Source organism: Pristis pectinata, chromosome 17, assembly GCF_009764475.1.
Source record: "Pristis pectinata isolate sPriPec2 chromosome 17, sPriPec2.1.pri, whole genome shotgun sequence".
In the NCBI taxonomy this organism is placed as follows: domain Eukaryota; kingdom Metazoa; phylum Chordata; class Chondrichthyes; order Rhinopristiformes; family Pristidae; genus Pristis; species Pristis pectinata.
The window spans coordinates 32,973,756-32,989,118 of record NC_067421.1 but is presented as its reverse complement, the minus strand read 5'-3'; the positions used below and the strand labels follow the sequence as shown (position 1 = coordinate 32,989,118).

Genomic DNA, 15,363 nt, shown 5'->3' with positions numbered 1-15,363 from the left:
AAAAATCATCTTGCATTAGTATGGTTGCATGGTAGATCCCATTCAGTGAACTTCAGAAATACTTATTTGCCTCTCTCTAAACCAGTGCCAGTGATTAGATCCTTGTGCTTGGCTGCAAAATGTTTCATTACATCAGGTGTCATCCCAAGTCATAGAATATCCGCATTGGCTATCTGGTAGATCTCTTATTTCACACGCAAGAAGGGCCACCCCAGGCAACTAATGCAACGCTTTGACATTCTAAAATGATGCTGAGGAACAAAACTGTTCATCATTAGTTGTTTATTCAAGGTCCTTGATAGGAACTTTAACACTGATATGCCTGTGATGAAACTAACTTCTCCCTTCTTGAGTCCAGTGAGAGGTGAAGGGAGACCCAGATTCTCCCCTTTGTAACTGCTTCCTTTTGTGTCTGGCACTCCTCAGAGAAGCCAAGATGGAAGAAAATTTACCAAGACCTCTTTGAGTGAAGCCAGCCCCTGAGTACCATGTCCAACTCTCGCAGAAATCCACTTCCCAGAAATGCTCGCTGATTTCTCAGCAGTTCGGAAAAGAATCTTCTATCACATAAACCTGCAGTTAGTTCCAAGTGAATGTGACAACAATATCTACTGCAGAGATGAGGAAAGATGAAATGCAGGTTCTCGAGTACATTAATCTCTTAGGCTGTGAAAAGGGGAAAGCAAATCACATGTTGGAATGGTAAAACTGAGAATCTGGGAAATTTTATAATCTTACTGGACCATTGAATGTACACAGGTATATTTCTGTGTACATTGTAAATATTGTGTGCTCTCAGGTATACTCAGCAAGTCTTGGAAAATCCAGCCAGAAAAGGCTACAACCTGGCACAGGAACCCTCCCTGCCACCTCCACCAACCCCCAACCCCATCACCTCCACCTCCTTATCTCATGTTCTTACCTCATTTCCTATATCTACTTTCATCGTGTCTGTCACAAGTTTTGGAATTCAATGGATAAACAATGTAAAAACAATGGGAAAGGAATCTGTTAGGTTAAGAAGGAAACCTAAAAGGCTGGAAATCCAAGTGAGTATCAGGTTCTGCAATCTGAAACACCCAGTTAATGAGTTTGGATGGTAAGAGTTTGCTTTTATAATCAGCAGATCTTACAAAGGGCAAGAAAAATGTAGAACATAAATACAGAAGGTAAAAGTTCAGATTTGCAAATTGCCTTCACTATGGAGGCCACTGTGATGTTTAAATATGTGACAGTTTTAGAAATGTTGCCGTGAAAAACAGAGTCATTATGGTATTTGAAGCTTTATGTGAAATGGGATGGTGTAGAGCTGAGGGGTTGTTAACCCACAAGGGTTTGAAGGATCAGAATGGGAAAGGTTAATCGTTCTACCACCATGGACAGGGAAAGGTCAGAATACTCCACCTTGGAAAATCCAGCAAGAAAAGGCTAAAACCTGGCAATAAGAACCCTCCCCGCCACCTCCACCAACCCCCAACCCCATCTCCACCATTCCCCATGCCCATTCCCACCTCCACCCACCCCGACCTCACTGCCACCATCCCCACCTCCACCCACCCGAAGCTCACTCCCACCACCCCATCTCCACCCACCACCCACCCCAACCTCACTCCCACCGTCCCCACCTCCACCCACCCAACCTCACTCCCAGCACCTCCACTTCTGCCCACCCCAACCTCACTCCCACCATCCCCACTTCCATCCATCCAACCTCACTCTCACCACCCTCACCTCCACCCACTCTAACCTCACTCCTACCATCCCCGCTCTGTTCACCCCAACCTCACTCCCACCACCCCACCTCCACCATTCCTCACCTCCACCATCCTCCACCTCCACCAACTCCCACCCCTATCTCTGCTAATCCCACACCCATCCCCACCTCCACCCACCCCAACCTCACCCTCACCATCCCACCTTACCTCCACCACCCCATCTCCACCAATCCCAATGCCCCTGCCCACCAACATACAAACCCAGCCCCCAGCCCGCACCCCCACCATTCCCTACCTCACTGTCCCCACCCCCACCTCCACTAAACCCCCAGCCCCACCAATACCTCCCTATTGTTGCTACTCAAGTCAGATGGAAGACCAGAAACTCAACAATCACTTTTTCTGCAGCCATTAGCATCCTGAACAATATAATTAACACTGTTTCCAGGAAATTATATCAAAGTCATTAACTCAGACTTTTAACCCCAAGCTGACCACTTTTAAACACTGTCATTCATGCTGACAACTTGTTCAGCCGACTAGATCTGTTTAATCTAGTGAGGCTCCAATTGAACAAGTTATATTGCCTAAATCAGAGAAAGTCCACTTTAAACAGATTAGTCCTGGCCTCTGTGAATGCTAATCCTATTATAGCTATAAAAGATCAGTTTGCATAATGAGGATCAAATATTCCAATAAATCCCCAGTGAAATTCTCAGCTCATGCCAAAGGATGCATTCCAATTGTCCGAGTGACAATTTGGGTGAGGGTTGTCCTCTGATTTATGCTAATTTCCTGGATACAAAGTCAAAGGGAAATGATAAAACCCTATATTGATGGGTCTTAAGCTACCTGTGTTTCGTGCATATATTTCTGTGAGTTTTTCTGAAACTTTTACCATAAGTGGTCAGAAACATAAATGATGCAAAGGCAAATTATTGAAGATAGTAGAAATTAGGAATCAAACAGAAGATGCTGAAAATACTCAGGAAGTCAGGCAGCAACTGTGGAGAGACAAAATCAGAATTAATGTTTCCAGTCAATGAGCTTTCCAAATAAGGGAGTGATCTCAGAAAACATTCTGCCCCATTCTGGATCTGTGAGGCCCATGGAGAAAAGACCTTAATGTACCTGCCTAAACTCTCAGACTGGGGTACTGGAGGAGGGAACCAGCAACAACCTCTCGGAGCTCTGCAGGTTCAGCAGCTGGGCAGAGCCTTGAAGCCAATTTAATAATAGGTAGACTACTCTGCAGGAATTATTTATTCCATAGCCCCCTCTCTTAATTTAAAATATCACTCATTTTGAAGGGGCATTACTGTGCTGAGACTGTGTTGGAGTTATTCCCTAAAATACACGTTCATTCTGGTACCTTCAGATGGTATGTGTCACACATGTGCTAAATCAAAAGGGGAATCAAAACTCCTTCAAACAGAGATTGACCTGCTGGCTGTTTTTGGCATTTTCTGATTTTTATTTCTTGTTAATTATTTCACAGTTAACATTTTTTTCAGTTTCAGTGTAGGGGTGTGAAAACCAGTTAATTGGTTCCATTGTTAATCTGGCTGAGGTTAGTTTCCATGCGGATCAGGGATCAAACCTGGATCTTGTTGTATGTCCCAAGGCATTTACTTGTTGCAACAACAATTTACATTTATATAATATCTTTGAGGAAATAGAACATCCCAAGAACCATCAGGAGGCTTAAATTGGAGAATACTGAATTGAGCAGTACGGATCCTTATTTGATAAAGGATCTCATTTTCAGAACTTGCGTATCTGGGGTATGTATGCAGACAGAAACATAGACTGACTCTCATGGCTAACTGACAATAAACATGAAGGGATTAGCCGCATGGATAGAAATGTTCAGTTTGTTCATGAATAGTGATAGTCCAACTGTTGTGATTGGAGAACTACATTCATTGTCTTCCTTGTTTGATTCTGTCTCTGATGTTATTGGCATATGACACCTTGTTCCTCCCCTCTGTATTAGGCAGTATTATTCTGGGCATTAATGCCAAAGGAGACTGCTTGAAGCACTGGTACGAGTGCCTGAAGAACAAGGATAAGAAGACTGAACGCTGGCATACCCTGTATAATGCGAATCCCATTCCCAGTGACTAAGTATCACCCACCACCGCCAATGTTTTACTTTTCACCATTGTTCATTTCCCTTCTCTTTGTCCCTTTCATTCTGCTCAAAATACTTCGATGAAGGGTCACCATTTTCATGAAAAATGTCTAGCCAACATTAATCCTTTGTTTACATACTAGATATATGCTGTCATAATCCCTTTGGAACAACACACCAATCATGCAAGTCATCACTGTGAGAAAAACTGTGCACGATTCTTCTGGCAATATTCTTTCACCCCCTCATAAAAATAGGTGCCAAATTATATACTGGAAAGACTTTGTCCCATTATGGGTTTGTGTCTCTATCTCTATTCTTTCCTTAACATATTCTCCCTGGTAAGAACCTGTTGAACTACACATTGACCTGAAGGGACCATCAGTTTCCTCAAGACTTACCCATGGGTGCATGTTGCCAACAGATATACCATGACAGGGCAGGAGATCCAACTGCAGCCTGGGTGAAGCAACCCTAATTCCCACCTCCTCGTACTGAATTACACTTGCCAGAATACATCTTCCCATTTGGAGGCAGATTTTGGGAAATAATCTGCCTGGTTTCCGACCCATCTCTCTAAATTGCACATGAAGTGCAAAGTGGTTTTCAGACAGCTTTGGAGCCCAGGGGAAAAATTATGGCCTAAAATGTGACTAATCCCCAAGATCAGATGGTTTCTCTTAAGGGTTTTTCAATGTAGGGATATTACAAATACCCTCAACATAATCAGCCAAAGCTGTCAGTTTAAGAACTGATTCATTAAACTGAAAAATTATGTATGGCTCTTATTTATTAAAGATGAGAGAAGAGAATCATGGAATTAGATACCAGTCAGCAAATCATCTAGAATCCGTATAGCTAAGCATTGAGTGATGAACATCTTGTTAACTTTCAGTTGATCAGAGGGATCCAGCCTAAGTATGGATAATGCATAATGATTGAAGATTTATTGAAGAGATAGCAAGGTGGTGGCCAATGGAATGTCTCTGGAATGTCAAGGGAATGTAGTATTAGGCAGATTCCTAATGACAGATGTGATGGAACGAATGGTTTGAAGTGTTTGTACTTTAATGCTCAGATTATTATGGGCAAGAGTCATGAACGTAGCGCACAGATCAGTACATGGAACTATGATGTTGTGGCCATTACAGAGACTTGGCTGAAAGAGGGACAGGAATGGGTGATCGATGTATCAGGGTGTCAAAGTTTTAGGAAGAATAGAGAAGGGGGTAAAAGAGGAGGAGGAGTTGCAATACTAGTTAGAGATAATATATCAGCTGCACTCTGGGAAGATGTAATGGAGGGCTCGGATACAGAGTCTATTTGGGTAGAACTCAGGAATAGGAAGGGTGCAATCACTCTCTTGGGGGTGTACTATAGACCTCCCAATAGCCACCGGGACATTGAGGAACGGATATGCAAACAGATTAGGAAAATGTGTAAAAATAACAAGGTTGTGGTCATGGGAGACTTCAACTTCCCTGATATAAATTGGGATCTTTTTAGTGCAAGGGGGTTAGATGGGGCATAATTTGTTAGGTGCATCCAGGAGGGGTTCCTAAATCAATATGTTGACAGTCCAACAAGGGGAGAGGCTATTCTGGACCTGGTGCTGGGTAATGAGCCTGGCCAGATGACTCATCTATCGGTAGGTGAGCAATTGGGGAACAGTGACCACAGCTCATTAACTTTCAGGATAGCAGTAGATAAGGACAGGTATGGGGTTAGCAGGAGGGTTTTAAATTAGAGCACGGCTAATTATGAAGGCATAAGGCAGGAACTAGGTTGAGTAAACTGGGAACACCTTTTTGCTGGCATGTGGAAAGTGTGTAAGGATCAAATACATAGAGTACAGAATAGGTATGTCCCGATTAGAAGGAAGGACATGAATGGCAAAATAAGGGAACCTTGGATGTCCAGAGAAGTGATGAACTTAGTCAAGAAGAAAAAGGACAAGTATGTAGAGCTTTGGAAGTAGGATCAGACAGAGCACGTGAGGACTATAAAGAAGCTAGAAATGAACTCAAGAAAGGAATTAGGAAAGCTGGGAGGGACCATGGAAAGTCCTTAGCAAGCAGGATTAAGGAGAATCCAAAGGCATTCTATACCTACGTCAGGAATAAGAGGATAACGAGGGAAAGGGTAGGACCACTTAAGGATAAAGAAGGGAATCTATGTTTGGATGCAGAGGATGTGGGTGAGGTTCTGAATGAGTATTTCGCTTCAGTATTTACCCAGGAAAGGGACATGCAGGACGCAGAAATTGGAACTGAGGGCAGAAAAATGTTAGGTTACTGAGGAAGGCAAGAAAGGAAATTGCTGGGGCCTTGACCAGTATCTTTGTGCCCTCCCTGACCACTGGTGAGGTCCCGGAGGACTGGTGAGCGGCTAATGTTGTTCCTCTATTTAAGAAAGGAACAAGGGAAAATCCAGGGAACTGTAGACCGGTGAGTCTCACGTCTGTTGTAGGGAAATTATTGGAGAAAATTCTTAGAGATAGGACATACGAGCATTGGGAATCCAATGGCTTGATTAGGGGAAGCCAGCATGGCTTTGTGCGGGGCAAGTCATGTCTTACTAACCTGGCTGAGTTTTTTGACAAGGTGACGAGAGAGATTTGTGAAGGTAGAGCTGTGGATGTCAACTATATAGACTTCAGTAAGGCATTTGACAAGGTCCCACAGAATCAGTTAATCAAGAAAGTTCAGATGCATGGTGCCAATGGAGAATTGTCTGTGTGGATCCAGAACTGGCTTGGCCATAGAAGACAGAGGGTGTTGGTTGAAGGGACTTATTCGGGCTGGAGGCCTGTGAGTAGTGGTGTTCTGCAGGGATCTGTACTGGGACCTCTGCTGTTTGTGATGTATATAAGTGACCTGGATGAAAATGTGGATGGATGGGTTAGTAAGTTTGCAGACCATACCAAGATTGGTGGAGTTGTGAATAGTGTAGAAGACTGGCGACGGATACAGCGTGATACAGATCAGTTGCAGATGTGGGCAGAGAAATGGCAGGTGGAGTTTAACCCAGATAAATGTGAGTTGTTGCATCTTGGTAGGATTAGTGTCAAGAGGCAGTACACTCTTAAGGGCAAGACCCTTAACAGTATTGAAGAGCAAGAGACCTTGGGGTGCAAGTCCATGACTCATTGAAAGTGGCTACACAGGTAGATAGAGTGGTTAAGAAGGCTTATGGAATGCTTGTATTTATTAGTCAAGGTATTGAGTATAGGAGTCAAGGAGTTATGATGCATCTCTATAGAACTCTGGTTAGGCCGCATCTAAAGTATTGCGTGCAATTCTGGTCACCTCACTACAGGAAGGATGTTGAGGTTTTAGAGGGGGTGCAAAGGAGTTTTACCAGGATGCTGCCTGGATTAGAAGACGTGCTATAGGAGAGGCTGGACAAACTTGGGCTCTTTTCACTGGAGCGGCGGAGGCTGAGGGGTAACCTCTTGGAAGTGTATAAAATTATGAGGAGCATAGATAGGGTGGACAAGCAACATCTTTTTCCCATTACTGAGCGATCCTATACCAGAGGGCATGCATTTAAGGTGAGAGGGGGTAGGATCAGAAGAGACATGAGGGGTATGTTTTTTACACATAGAGTGGTGGATACCTGGAATGCATTGCCTGATAGGATGGTGGAGGCAAATTCATTAGGGGATTTTAAGAGGGGCTTGGATGGGCACATGAATGAAAGGAAAATAGAGGGATATGGGCATTCTGTAGGTAGGAGGGATTAGCTATGTCGGCACAACATTGTGGGCCAAAGGGCCTGTTCTGTGCCGTACTGTTCTATATTCTGGATGTTCTTTCTATGGTCTTGCAGAGGTCATTAGATGAAGTCCCTCAATGAGACTACTTAGTAGAGTTGAAGCTCTTGAAATTGAAGGCAATATATTGAGCAGGCAAGGGAATTGCCCAGTAGCAGGACAGTGAGTAGGGATAATGTGCAGGGAGTCAAATTGGCAGCTCATGACACTATGTTCCTCTAGGATCTAGGTTGAGGCCAGAACTGTTTACTGTATTCATAAATTAATTAAATGATAAGAAAGCCTTGTATTCAAGTTTACTGATAACACAAAAGCTTGTAAGCAGCATAAGTCAAAGCATTAAATTTCAAGGGGATCGTGATCACTTTGATCTAAAACTGCACCAAACAGATATCAGCATGGGCAAGTTAAAAAGCCAATGCAAGGTTAGCTTTTATGTTCAAGCCCTGGTTGGATAGTTCTGGGCTCCACGTCTTAGGTAGGATATATAGGCTTGATGGGGGTGCTCCATTTCTTACAGTATCTGTGCTTCAAGCATTAAATTATGATGAACAATTAAACAAACTAGGGTATTCCATCAAATTTAGAAGTGGTAGAAGGTAAATAGGTAGTAGAAATTTAGAACTTCCTTCTGCAAATGAGGATTGATGCTCTATCAATTGTTAATCTTAGATTTGGAAATTCATAGATTTTTGTTGAATGTAGATACCCTGGCAGGCATCTGTTTGTTGGTCATAGATTAACCATGATCACATTGAAGAGTGGAACAGATTCTGGGTAAAATATTACACTCCTGTTCTAATGTTTTTGAACTTAAAAGCTTTATAGATCTGGATTTGAGACTAGGGAAGGATCCCTCGGCTTAGGAGGGAAGGGTGATCAATTCATGAGCATCCTTTCCACTTCGGCCTCATTTTGCAGCAGCACCTGCTGAATGAGGTAGCATCTCTGGCACATCACACTCTTGCTCCCAAAAAAGGATCTGCAGAACTACCTGATGATTATCTCCATTGCAAAGGCAGTTTTGAATAGACTGCCCAGAAACCACTTAAATTAAACAATGCGTTATATTAATGTCGAGACCATTCATAACTTTTTGGACATACCTCCAACTCCTGAGTCTGATCCTGAGGTGAGAGTTGATCTCACCTTTTCTAATTGACATCACTAGTTTCCTGAAATGATTATTTTCACTGAGGCTTAGACCTCCTTTATTCAAGAACATCAAGCTCCAGGGCAAGTTAAGAGACCAAACTCAAAGGGAAAATGTATTCCATTCAGGTGCTTAAAGCTGCAGTGGGAAGCCTCGGAATATTTATTGATGATTTAGTTATTGTGATGTTGATCTGCTAATTAGAAAAAGAATGGGATTAACTATTTTGTACTCATCTCCTGTGTGAGATTATTAATACAGAATGTTCCCTTATAAACCCGATTCGTGAACTCACTGGAAGCAAGGTCATGATGTAAATGGAAGGAAGTTCTGTGCTCAGGCTGCCTCTTATCACGATCTCAAAGCATGAATCATTAACACGAAGGGCGATTACACTGAATTACATGATATATGTGGCAGAGAAGCAAAGAGTTCGCCTAACCAGTTCAGGCCGGCACTTTTGTGCTATTCTTGTATACTCCCACTTTATCTAAACCTATCAATATACTGCTGCTCTCTCTTCTCCCTCTTTTGCTTGTGCACCCTCCTCATAATATAGATAAAAGTATCTTTTTATAAGTATGAGGCAATTCTGTGGAATTGATTTAAAAGCAATGTAAATAATTGCTTCTCAATGGTTCATTTTAAAAATGGGGAGCAGTTGCCACATAGAGGAGGATTCGGGAAGGCTGAGTTGTAATTACGGTGCACAATTATCCCTCTGATATCCAGTGGTTGATTCACCAGTTTGTAGGTGAACTGTCTGAAGGGTGGAGAGAGTCCATGTTTCCATCCAACACACTGCCAAGGTCAATGGGCCCATGGCCAATTGGAACGGCAACAGTTTGGTCACTACCTCCTCTGGAGATGTGGGCAACCAGTAGGAGAGGAACAGGTGTTACTGCAGGGACCATGTCAGGATGAACCATCCACACACATCGCTGCAGCTCTCCAACTTCACACGGGGGGTGCGAACTCCTCACTCCACTGGGGGCACTTGGGGTGCCACTCAGCAGCAGCCACAGAAGGAGACATAGCCATCCTCATCGACCAGTCCCTCCCTCTGCCCCGACACTGCAGCACCGACAGGAGTGCTTCTGAAGGTTGTCAGGATCATTGGGAACCTCCGGATAGGGGTTGCACTGGTGAAGCACAGTGAAGTGGTTGGGCACAGCCAGCTGCTCCTGCCGTGGGCCTGGCGTTGGTTCTGGCTAGGGTTACAGAGGAAGGGCAGGGCCTCAAGGCATATCTGGGAGATGCGCACCTGCTGGGACCTGCCCAAGTGCACAGGCTTCAGGTGGATCTGTGACACAGTGCCAATGGATCCACATACACTGAGGTCACCAGAGGTTGGCTGTTGCTGTGGTTACTTGGCTTGGCTCCTTTGCATCATCCATGGAGACATTCCCATCCATTACCCTGAATAATTCAGTCAACTACATTTTGAAAATTTACCTTCAAGAACTTCAGATTGTCACTGGGGAGCATTTTGGAGGGTATTACTGCAAGACTTGGCAATATTTATGATCTAGGTTTTAATTAAAATGATAAATATTTTATAACACTGACATGAGATATGACAGAATTCTATCTAGACCCATACTGTATCTATTGACTGTCTCCAAACATGGAATTCTTCTGATGAGCCATTTGGTTATGGCAAGAGTGTCTAAGCATTGTGTATTAACCTCTTAGTAAAATCCTGTTCTTTATTTCTAGCATTTTCAGACTCCTTATCCAAGAGAAACTAGTAGTCTGGTGTGACAGAATACCCCGGGATCAATTCAGTAATAATATCTGTTGGCACAACTGAAATAATGCTCAGATCAAGGCATCTCTTTAACTAATGGATAGCAAGTCTTGGGCTTGTTATTTTTAATAGGAATGCATGACCTGGAGAAGGCAATTTGAAGCATAATCTCCAGATGAAACATGGTGAGAAGCTGAGCATATGACCACCAATTCAGAGAGATTTAGGTCTGTTAGGAGTTGGGTCATTGTGTAAGGTATACAGGAGCAAGATGTATACTGAGTGGAACAGTCACAGTTCAAAGATTGGTGATGAAACATAGCAATATTATAAAAGGAAGAGCCCACTGAGTCTGTTTAACCATTCAATTGGAACATGGCTGATTAAAATCTTAACTCAGTTTACCTGCCTTGATTCTGTTACTTTCCTGCAACAGAAAGCTACCAGTTTTGAGAATGAAGCAAAAATTGAATTGGTTGATGAACTCAGTGGGTCAGGCAGCATCTGTGGAGGGAAATAGACAGTTGATGTTTTGGGTTGAGACCCTTCATCATTCATCAGTCAGCTGACAGTTTCTCTCCACAGATGTTGCCTGACCCACAGAGTTCCTCCAGCAGCTCGTTTTTTACTCCAGATTCCAGCATCTGCAGACTCTTGTGTCTCAGTTTTGATATTTTCATGCTGTAAGTAGGAAGAAGACATTGATCACCTTGTCCTTTCATCTGGAACGTGAATAAAACCAGCCAGGGCAAATGAACAATAGCTTCTCCCTTTTGGATGTGGTGGCCCTGATTAAATTAAGAAGGACGATGGGTGTGGGTTTACAACACAAAATTGCCAGATGTCAAAATCTTGCTCCAACAGAAGCAAAAGCAATTGAAATTGCCACACTGAAACTTCAGAGCTTGGGTGGGTCACTTCATCTTATTGTGTAGAGATAATCTGACCAATGCAGAATTATTCTGTTTGAGTTTCATACTCAACTAGATGTGAAAGAGATACTAGTGTTCCTTCCGTAGTTCTTCAAGCCCTTATCTGATGGAAACTAAATTCTTCTCTCCGCACTCACCACCTAGCAAATAAGTACAATAGTACAGCTACTTGTAAATATATAGCACTTCTAACATAGTGAAACAGCCCAAGGCATTTCAATGGGAACAGAATGTGACAATAAGTCATATAAGGAAATATTAGGACAGAGGTGAAATAAATTGATTTTTAAAAACCTATTGAAGAAAGATCAGGATATCGAGGGGCAGTGAGGCTTAAGGAGAGAATTCCAGAGTAGTCCCTGGACAGCTGAATGGCAAGCAAAATTACCTTTGTTCTTGCAAAGGCTGATTTGTAAACTTTTAATTTCAATATTAGTGAAGCTGTACTAGTAATTCAGTTGGTGTAGAATTAATGGCTGTGCCTTTTTTACATACAACCATAGAGACACAAATTTCAAGTATTAACAGTTAAAACTGAACAATCTGACTACATTGGGGGACTAATAAATGTAGAGTTCTTTTACATGAAATCTCCCTGAAGCGTTTTATAACATAGAATGATCTCCCTCTCATGATATGAGAAGTGTTGCCTGATACACAGATCTTCATTAAATGGCTGGGGGAAAGCCTTTGGAAGAAAAAATAATATTTCCATGAACAGCTGTCTTTCAAAAATATCCATCCTTTCCATCTAGGAGTTTTATCAAATAATGATTGTCTTCCAGTTGTACTTTTTTTTAAAAATTCTGACTCTGCCAATGTTAGGTTGATGGTCAGATGAAAGCTGTAAGACTTTTGAGGATCCCCTGTCCACTCTGGAGTCTTGAGCTGAATCTGAGGAGCCAGTAGGGAGAAACAAATGGTACTGTAATGATCTTGTACCCCAAGGTGTCTTGAATTCTTTGAAAATAGGATAAGGTACAGTATTTAATCAAATGTGACAGGAAACTCTTCTATTGGAACATAATTAAATTTTCTTTCTGCTGTATTAATCAGTCATACAGTTTGAACAGTTCTGATGCCTTCTCTGGTGCTTCATAGAGTGGCAGGTCTCCATTGAGCTGATGGCTTGATTTAATGCCAATTTAGTTTTCATCCCTGGAGTTGAAATTTCAGATGAACACTCTCTAGAACAGTGCATTTGTGGGCTTCTGTCATGGCATTTACAATATGCTGTAGGGGTAACTTTACCCTACATTTGATTTTGTCTACTTTTGTACATAACACAGTCTGGTGCAGGATAGTAGATACGACTGTGCATGTCCTTGAGTAAGTAAAGTTGGCATAATTACAGTACAGTATTACAGCATGATGCCGCTGTGGTAGTGGGAGCAGCATTCCATTGTGCTCACACAATGTGAACTTTGCTTCTAGAGCTTTACATGTCAAACCTTTGAATCTCAAGTCTGTAGTTGGATCATTTTTCTTACAAATAGCATTAGGCATTATTTCATCCTTCCATTTCCCAGAAGCATATCGGAATGTACGGGACTCATTTAGATTTGCGGCCACTAACAAAAATCGGCACTATCCTCCATTAATAATTCACATGCCATCAGGCCAAGATTCATCCTGGATCTGAGGACTCTCATTACCACTTTGTGAGGCTTCATGGACTAACAATGACTCGCTGGGCTTTCGAGGAAACACGCCAAGACCTGTTGATAGCATGTTAACACTTGCTGTGCTGTTGCGGAATTGAACAGAGACCCACTGAGGTTTCATGTAGAGACCCCAAGACCTGCCAAAGCTTACCAAAGTCTCACTAAAATAACGGAGCTTCCTGCAAGCTTGAGTATATGGACTTACAGTTTACGGTTCCCCAATAAATGGTGTGCGGGTTCTGTTCATTGTTAACAAATCTCTACTAATTGCCTTTCATATAAATGTGGTTGGGGGAAAAGGAGGTAATTAGAAAAAGGGAATCTTTGGTGGCAGAATGGGAATCGTTAATTGCAAAAAGTTTTCTGGCCTTAGCTTTTCAGTGTTCTAATGCACAAAATGCTTTTTCCACACCTATACTTTTGTGTTTGAGGTAGATCTCCAACAGACCCTATAATCTCTGTCTCCTTGCTTCTGTTCATCTGTCTGTAATCTACTTTCTGCTATGAATTAAGGCAGTGCATGTTGCTATATATCAGACACTTCTGACAACCACCTAAATTTGGGGCTTTTAGGGGGAATGGGGGGGGTGCGAGAAAGAGTCAATTAGTGGTGATAGTAATCAGATCTAATTTGATGCTAATATTTTGGAGGTACTAAATCCAAAAAGTGCCACTTTATGTGTTTCTGGGTAAAACAAAATCTGTCAATACCAGAAGATGTTAGAAAGGCTCTGCTATACTGTCACCCCTAGCTCTGTATATAAGCAGCATGTGATACCTTCTTAATCAGCATGTCCAAACTGGTTACCTTGGAATCCGCATGATGTTTTGGAGTGAACTTGGGTGCAGAAAGGAAGCAAAACGTGATTTTGTATTGAGGTGCCTGCAATACTGAGACTGTCTTCCAGTGCATGCAGATATAAAGCTCTATTAACCACTTTGTCCTGATGATGCATATAAAGTGATACCACACATTACTGCCTCACTCTGTTGATTTACACATCCAACCTTTGCATTGCAAGTCTGAAGTTCAATCTATGCTGCCAGTGGGTGGAAGCATTGCAGCCCAGAAATTGGACTCATTAGCATGCACAAGTCACACATGAAAGCAATTTAACCCAGGTTAGATCGTGCTGGCAATCATTTCTGGATAAAATTGTGTCCATATGGAAAATGGCTCAGACATTTCTGTGTGTAATTCACCAGTGTTTTCCAGAGTGATTCATGCACCAAATGTACACTGTTCATTTCTGCCCTCACCAACAGAGAGTGCAACTTTTGGCTACAACCTACAGCCATCATTAAACAGCTACTGTATAAATTGTGCTACCTTGTTGCATTTATGTCTATTGAGAGGGGGTTTGCTGACTTCTGAAGACCAGACATTAGAGCTGTACAGGATGCTCGCATGCCTCCCAGGATCCACAGAGTCTGCTACAACTAAATCTTCTCCAACATCAAGCTCCTGAGATACTCATTCCATGAATCCATTTCTGCATGTGTCATCATAGCCACGGCTGATTCCTCAGAGTGGGTTGGGGACCTTGGGATGCCTGTGAAGAGGGTACTTACAGAGAGTTCTCAGGCAGACCAATGAACAATGTGTTTACAGGCTTAGGTTTCCAAGGCTGTTTTCAATGAGATGTGACATTCTACTGAGGACCTTCAGCCATGTTCTGGTGCCTGGACTGCACTCTCCACTGAGGTCAAGGTCACCTTGATTCAATTTCTTAATATTTATCTGGAGTAGGCTGTTTGGCCCATTGACACTATGGCAGCTCTTGAAGCAATTCCAAAATCCCATTCCCCGTTATTTCCCTGCAGCCTATTTTCTCTCACATGCTGATCAAGAGACCCTGATTGTCCTGCCACCTACCCCTACATTAGAGGCATTTTACTGTGGCCATTAACTTACCAACCATTATATCTTTGGAGCACCCGGAGGAAATGCACGCATTCACAGGGAGAACATGCAAACCCCATACAGACAGCACCAGATAAACTGCTGGAGGAACTCAGCAGGTTGAGCAGCACCTATGGGGGCAAAGGGATGGTCACCAATTCAGCTCGAAGCCCTGCCTCAGTGCAGAGGAAAGGTAGCCTACAGTATATAAAGAGGTGAGAGGGGAGGAGTGAGACAGGGGATTGGTGGAGACATGTGAGGTGCGAGACGATGGGCAGATGGAGCTAAATAGCGGAGGGGAGTGGGGCAGAACAGAAGCTGGTAGGTAATAGGTGAG

General features: G+C 42.7%; 1 protein-coding gene across 4 annotated transcripts in view; it reads left to right on the top strand.

The window, feature by feature from the left end:
- The window catches only part of LOC127579262 (rabphilin-3A-like), a 152,746-nt gene extending 138,649 nt beyond the window's left edge, over nt 1-14,097 (top strand). For all 4 annotated transcript variants that reach the window (XM_052031914.1, XM_052031913.1, XM_052031912.1 and 1 more), the window contains one exon: nt 3,712-14,097. In XM_052031914.1, the coding sequence (XP_051887874.1) occupies nt 3,712-3,842 (131 nt within the window). In that variant the 3' untranslated portion in view covers nt 3,843-14,097. The remainder of the gene's footprint in view (nt 1-3,711) is intronic.
- The last annotated feature ends 1,266 nt before the right edge of the window (nt 14,098-15,363 follow it).